Genomic DNA, 7692 nt, shown 5'->3' on the forward strand with positions numbered 1-7692 from the left:
CTGTGAAAAAGTACACCCGTTGTGCCAAGTACTGATGGCGCCTTAAGTATCAATGCTGATTGAAGGAAGCCACCAGATGACATAAGAGTGCCAGACAATTATTTGATAACCAAAGGTGTGACGTCTTTTCAGACGGTGACCCATATTTAAGGCATTGCCGGTATCTGAACCAACATTCTATGCCAAAAGTTTTGGCAAAATACGGTTCCTTTCGGCAACTGATAGACTATATGTCCTGATGTTTCAATAGAAACCCATATTTGTATTTAAAACCCTATCAGGATACTTCTCAATGATATTCTATGAAAGTTCTTCCCGACAGGGAATTAGGAGCTTTCACTTGTTGGCTAACCAATGGGAAAGCGAATTTTCTAAACCAATCACCTGTGAGCGTGACGGAGTTTTAGAATTTAGCAAACAATTGTTCCCGACACGATAGTACCTGGACAGATGTACCAGCAAACTGTGCATAGAACATGGTGACTCCGTGTTCAACTGAATAATGCATGAAGAATGACTGCGAATGAGAGAAAGCAGAGTGTTCTATCAGAAAATTACCACATTCAACTATTTCTTCTTACGTCGCTACTCTCGCTTACATTAGCCGATCAATTTCACGTTGTCTCTCCAGGACCATGTCTTCATGAGGGTGATTCTTTCTGCACCAGGCGAGTAGCCAACAGCATGTGCTCACGCGAAAAAAACGAATGTTTCTGCAAACCGGGATACGTTGCGATTCAGGAAATCTTTGGACTTACATGCAAAACACGTGAGTTCTGCTGATTCTTAATCAGTTTTTGAAAAGTGACTGACCAGCATCTCGTTTGCAGCGCTTGTTCTTGTTTCGTTCAATGCGATCAATAAATAATTGAATTGAGGACGAATGAACGGCAAGAATATACCTGTTGACAACGCCAAGGACTGTGGATTACGCTCGGACGTTTGAACTGATTTCTGATAGCCATAACCTTGTAGTCGGAATGGAGTGGAATGATGGCTAGCTAGAGGAGACCGTACGAGTGTATTACGGGTTCAGTTGACATGTACTTTAGCTGAAGTTCAAAGAGAACAGGCCACCATTGGTTTCAACAGTTGGACTTTCCTCATCTCCGTCTGCAAAGCCCGACCTAGGGGCTCGTTAGCGTTAAGCCTACAATGATAGTGGAAACAAGTTCTGTAATTATTGCAGTACGAAGAAAGCTAACTTACGGCATGCAACATTTGGCCATAAATGTGTGCCTAGAATGCCTCTTTTGCGGGTGTCGTGGGCGAACTTCCGCATACGTTGTGAGCAGAACACAGGGGAGAGGTTAGTAATCCTCCATAAGAAGGCTCAAAGTTGGCTGACAAATAGCAAATCACGCTTCACTAACATCGAAGAAATATAACTTATGTGGCTTGCACTATATCTGACTACGTTGAGATATGATTTATTGTATTACATTCTATTCTATTGGTGTGTAGTTCGTGAATCATATTTTATTCTCTTAATGTAAAATTGGGTCTCCAACGGCACTTTGTAATGCTCTTGTAAAAATATCGGTGTATGGATGTAGCTGAACAGTGACTAGCACCATTTATTTGTGTGCCTAGGATACATGTTCAGAGTAGTATGAATTATTTGTTGTCTTTTCTAGTGCATTGTAAGGTACAACCACCCAACTGTAGACAGCCAAATTTGCCCTCAGAACTGCCCCACCGCCCTCTTGAATTTACCATTTGACATTTTTACTCGGGGCTCGAACTGGGTTGAGGGTTTGTGAAAAATCTCAAACCATATTGCCACTAACATCCATCATGCAAACAGAGCAGTCCGTTTTTACAAGTATACCCTGACAAAAAATGTGGGCACAAACAATGTGGTAAATGACATGAGTCCAGGAAGCTACTCTGTACATGTTTGCCATACTATGGAAGTATTAAGCCCACCGAATTTTATCCAAATCGGTTCGGGTTGTGTACAACTGCATTCACAAATACGTGTATAATATTTCAGCTGGCTAGTTGCATGCTGCGCCAACCAATACCTTCACCGTGAACTGCGTTTCTCTGTTTTATGTCCCGTTCGCGGTTTGTGATTTATTGAAAAACAACTTCGTTCCTCTGTGGGAAACTATATAAAATATTGAGAGTGGTACAGATATGTTGCTTGTCCAAACGCAGGCAACCAGTGTTCCTGTTGACTGATCAATGAGAACAAGTTAGGAGGAATTTAAAAGGGACCTATTCGATTTTCTGTTGTAGATCTCATTTGGAGGGAGGAAGCTGCGTGTACAGGCAGTCCTCATTAGGAAACTCCTTTCATTCAGCGACGAATTGTCTGAGTAAGAAATACGAAGCATCAAGTTGCTTAGTAACTAAGTATTTCAAATCCACGTGTGAACCAAGCGTAGGTTATTGACACACAAGCACATGTATACCCGTAACATTGTTGATTTTGTGAACAGATTTGCAACTTTGCACTTTTGTGTGTGCAGCTGTGCACTGTGTGTGTGCAGCACAAGTCAATCTGACTAACAAAGGCGTAAAAGACTAGGTGTGAACAGAATATGCTATGTGAGCAGGCAACTATTACAAATTGGTAAGCGGATAATACCCGAGGGTCTTTACGCATCATGATGTCACGAGTACTCTACTTATAGCTCCTTCTGGCGGATTGCATAAGGCAGCCACTTTGAACAAAACTTTCGGGAAACCCCTGCAATTTGGCGAATTCTAGTTTTAGGACCACCTTTTGTGGATATCAGTCGTCGTTCGTTCACAATTTTACGGGAGCAGATGGCACTTAATTCAGTTGAAAATCTGAGACCTATGTGACCTTTATTGACGCTTTCTTCGGAATGGGTGGGTTGCAGAATTGCACTGTGATACTCGATAAAAAAAACAAGCATAACCCACGTGATTCAAGGACATGTTATACCACAAAACTTAAATCGGTAGATGAAATCAGTCGCGGTGAATAAGGTGGCCGAATTTATAAATTTTAATCGCCTTTGAAAATCAAATTGACCTCGTGATGAAATCAAAGAACTGGAAGCTATCTGAAGGTTTGTATAAAGCAATAGAACAGAAATCGTTGCTCTTATTCCATAAGGGACTATCTTACTTGACAGTTTTAACACACTCTACCTGTCATTATACTTTCGATACTATATTGGTATGCATGAGAGGAAATCGTGCAGATATATGAATGTTGTATATGATGGAAAAGTGTTCATTCGTCAGTCACACGCTCTGAGTAATCCCACTTTAATACTGTGCACAATTTAGTAATTTATCCGGGCAGGTGTAGGACTGCGAGTGCAGAGAAAAACCCCATCGTGTCTGACTTTCATCAAGGACATGGTGACCTGTCACGTGACCACAAAAATGGGTTTCTAATTTTGAACATTCGAAAGGTCTTCTTCGTGTACACGAAAAAGATATCCAAAGTCGGCTTGAGTGTCTGCGTGTGAAATGAGATTGTCATTGGTTTGGACAGCTGAAGTACAGTTCGCACCAACTTACAAGACACTCATTACAAATCAACGACAATTTGTTGCTTTGCGATAAGGACAATCGTTCAGCTGCAACACCCCTTTCGATGCCTAGCTGTCATGCCACGAAGGATGGGATACTGCCAGGTTGCCCAAGCCTAGACAGGGGAAGTCAACAGGCAGAGGTCGAATTCGAACCACTGACCTTCCGGTCAATAAATTCGCTCTCTAAACGATTGGGGCATCTCACCCCGAGTGATAAGGAGATTTGATACTGTAATATTTTCATATCGATGAACATGCTGAAAATTGATTTCTACTGATACCATACCTACGGAAATTGTTTGCATACTTTTTTTGAGATCCCTAAAGGCGTAAGAGGATCAGCAATTCAAAATGTAAACATATGCTAATATGCCTGACGCCAGTAATGTCAGGCCTTGTCGCAAAAAACAGTTGCCTACCCGAGCATTGTGGTGATTGAAGTAAATCTATGGGCGATCGAAAAGGGGATTTTTAGTGACTCAATACAGCAGAAGTCGAATAGAGTCCCTGGATGCATATCAGCGACCTTGAAGTCAAGAATCCTATACATCACGACCTTCCAGTTATGAGCCGATTAGGAGTAACCGGCCCATACAATGGGGAAAATTTCGAAAGCGGTTAGGCGGCTCCATTTGACTTTGAAACATGCCATCAAAATAGCTAATAAAATTGACTTCCAGGGCACCTCTGCAAGTGGTTAGAATAGAGGTGAGCCTTCGTGGAACATTTTCTGAAAGAACTCGAATGAACAATGGATTTGTTATTCTGTGTTAACAGTCAAAGAATGATAGAAATGTTTGTGCTCCACTAGAGAATATTTTTCCAGACCAATAAATTGCAGTAAGTTCATGCAGTAATGCGGGCATTAGTTAATGTTGACCCTTAAAAGGAAACTGCTCACGAGTTTGCTCAAAACTCTTTGGCAGCAAATAACTGGTTTCGCCCTTCTTGGGTTTCATTAGGTAGGTGCGATCCCCGAGTTATGATCTACTTGAACCCAAATTGGACTGTTCTCAAGAAGTACACTCATTTGCGAATCAGTTTGGTTTTCACGAGAGACTCAACTGAATCTCTCGCTTATGATATTCCACGATTGAATGTGCTGCACACATGTCGCCTCGTGTTTTAGTTGGCACGATATTCGAGATACTGCAGTATATTTTCACTAAGTAAACTACTCGCAAGGTTGGTGAAAACTCTTCGACAGCCCATGAGTGCTTTTGCCCTCCTTGAGACTCACCAGGTAGGTACAGTTCCAGAGTTCCCGTTAAACTTATGTTCGCTAATATGTATCTCAACTGCCGTACCAACTGAAACATGACATGGCCTTTGTGCAGCAAATTTACTTAAAGAATATCATAAATGAGAGATTCACTTGAATCCATCGTGAAAGCCAAAAATGACCTGCAAATGAGTGCATTCATCGCAGCTGATTCCTCAGTTTCTCGGCTTATCGTTGCTGTGCCTCACTAAATTTTCAGAGCGTCAGTACAGTCTAAATCGTTTATATTAACTGTTGATATCTAAACAGTTCCAAAACTGCCAAAGTTGGTTCACCACAAATGCACAAACCGAACCGCAGTTTGGAAGTATTTTGCCATCAGCCACTTCATTGAGTTATTTGACATGTGACGGCAGGTTGAAATGAATTTGGTTTTAAATGCTTGATTTCATGCAAATTTATTTCAAAAGCCACGTGAATGGATTTTCAGCTTCCAACGGAAATGAATCGATAAAAGTAGCCTCAGAGAAACTGTTGACGGGATAGTCGATTGAGAACGAAATTTGAATTGTTTAATGACGCAGTTAGCGCACGACGGTCGACAGATACTGTGACCAACTTTCCACATCCTAGATCATTTCAAACTTTTGGTTATTGTCCTTAAACAAAGCGGTGTTTAGACATAATCATGATTTCGTTTAACTGGACAATCCGTTGACACGGCGCAATCACGATTGTGTTGAATGTATTTGAGCAGAGAAATAATATTTGCTTTAGAACCATTTGCAACACTATGGGAATTATTGATTTTTCTCCCACCAGTATTGTTTTTTCTCTCTCTTGATCATAGCTATTACGAGGTGTCTAGGATGATAACTCACACTTATAAGGTTTTAAGTCTCAAGAACTTCACGCAATATTTTGTTCTATTCATCTTTCCGGCAGTACTTTCCAACCTGAAATGTCAAGTGGACAATGACTGCGTGCATGTGACCAACAGCGTATGTCATCCGGGAGCAGGCTACTGCGCGTGCCCAAGCGGGACAATCTACGTACCTCAGCAACATTCATGCTGTGAGTTCACCGGCCCATTTTTTCAGGTTATTAGAAGTAATCAAAGCTGTCCTTGGCCTAATTCTAGGCCACACGCACTAATTTCTTCGACGTTATGGCACCAAAAAACCATGATATGTTTCACGTATTGGAAACAAAACACATCTATTTGCACGATGGTATTGCAGTATGTGTGGAAAACGGTTCCCGTCAGACACGGACGAGCGAAAATTCTCAACCACGGACACACACCTCACCGACTGCTCTATAGTAACGTCAAAGTTATTTTGTTTCAGCCTTTCATGAAACAAAATTACATTTAGCGAAATACGCTCATTTGCAAACTAATTTGTTTCTTTCGAGAGACTCACTTGGAACCCAGCTGAATCTCTCGTTTATGATGTTTTCAGGCAACTGAATGTGGTGCACCAGGCCGCCTCATGTTTCAGTCGCTACGATATTCGGGATATCGCGATACATATATATTTTCTAGAAACTACTCACAAGGTTACTGATAACACTTCGACCGGTTTCGCTCTTCTCAGGGCTCCATCAGGTAGCGCAGTCCCCGAGTGTCTATTAACCTGAGGTTCTACTTGAAACCGAATTGCACAAACTTGGCGAAATACCCTCATTTGCGATATCGTAGCGCCTGAAACATGAGGCGGCATGGTGCAGCAAATTCAGCTGCCTGGAAATATCAAAACCAAGAGATTCAGTTGGGTTCCAGGTGAGTCTCTCGAAAAACTAAATTAGTTTGCAAATGAATGTATATTCGATAGTTTTGTGCAATTTGTTTCAAGTAGAACACAAGGTTGAGGGAAACTCGGGAACTGTGCTTGCCTCAAGAAGGCCAAAACCGGTCTGATGACACTTATGTTTGAGGAACAGGGTGCTGTTCTACCCATAAAATAACCTATACTACTAATATGAAAAGTAGTATTATAGAGAACAGTCTTCCCCACATCCCAGTCACTCAGCTGATTTCGGTCAGTCAAGCCTTCTTGATGATGGCATTAAAGAGGCTATGCCAGGTGTACTGAGTCAACCAGACATGAATGAAGCGTCTGCTACGCTACCAAAGTTCAGCTCACTGCTCTACCAATTATGCCGACTCAAACTGAATATATTATTGAAAAAATGCATTATCCCAGCAACTCCATATGACCAAATTTGGCGAACTAGGTTAGCATGACTTCGAACATGTTGACCGGTCAAACTACTTTTATATTTTAACTGTCTCTAAGGATATTTTCAATTCTTCTTGAGATGTAACTAAGTGAGTCAAGGTTGCCCACATTGAGCTGCCGGAATACAATAAATGTTTCATTTATAGGATAGCGCATAACGCATGAGGCATTTACCGAAGTTTAAAACTTTCCATGTGAAATTTTTTTTACGTTCCTATGATTGATTAAATTGAGACAGGAAGAATGCACTGCACTGGGTAATTTTTTTCCTTTTGTTCCATCAGTATTACTGAGAGCTGCAAGGAAGTTGTTCGATTCCTAATGCAAGCAAAGTCCATCTTTTTTCCAGAGAAATAACCCTAAAACTGGACCAAGAGCGTAGTGGGTCCGTGTCGTTTTTGTTTGGTTTGAACTAAACATCTGACTAACCACACGATAGAAACACGTTTATTTTTCGGTTCCTCGAGCCCAAAAACCATGGTTTTTTCATTTTGATTTATCAGCCACAATAGTCGATGGAACATCATTTTATATCACCTAACGAGACGTTTCTATTCAGACATCGTTGCAAGCAGATGACCTATCTGGAGTTACTCTTGTTCGTAAAATGAAAAACTCTACTGTATCCGAAGGTCTAGGACGTTTCGAAGTGTAGAAATGTCTCATAGTAACGAGAATACCCATAAATAGGCATCTGTGGCTGATT

General features: G+C 41.2%; 1 protein-coding gene across 1 annotated transcript; it reads left to right on the forward strand.

Annotated features, from left to right (window-relative positions):
• Nucleotides 1–513: 513 nt before the first annotated feature.
• T265_12885 (hypothetical protein) lies at nt 514–6384 on the forward strand (the record flags this gene model as incomplete). The annotated part of the gene is given in 5 exon segments (XM_009166060.1): nt 514–769; nt 4484–4641; nt 4651–4810; nt 5689–5843; nt 6160–6384. Coding segments are annotated over 5 exon segments (954 nt in total).
• Between the last annotated feature and the right edge of the window lie 1308 nt (nt 6385–7692).

This window comes from Opisthorchis viverrini, assembly GCF_000715545.1.
Source record: "Opisthorchis viverrini unplaced genomic scaffold opera_v5_21, whole genome shotgun sequence".
NCBI lineage: Eukaryota > Metazoa > Platyhelminthes > Trematoda > Opisthorchiida > Opisthorchiidae > Opisthorchis > Opisthorchis viverrini.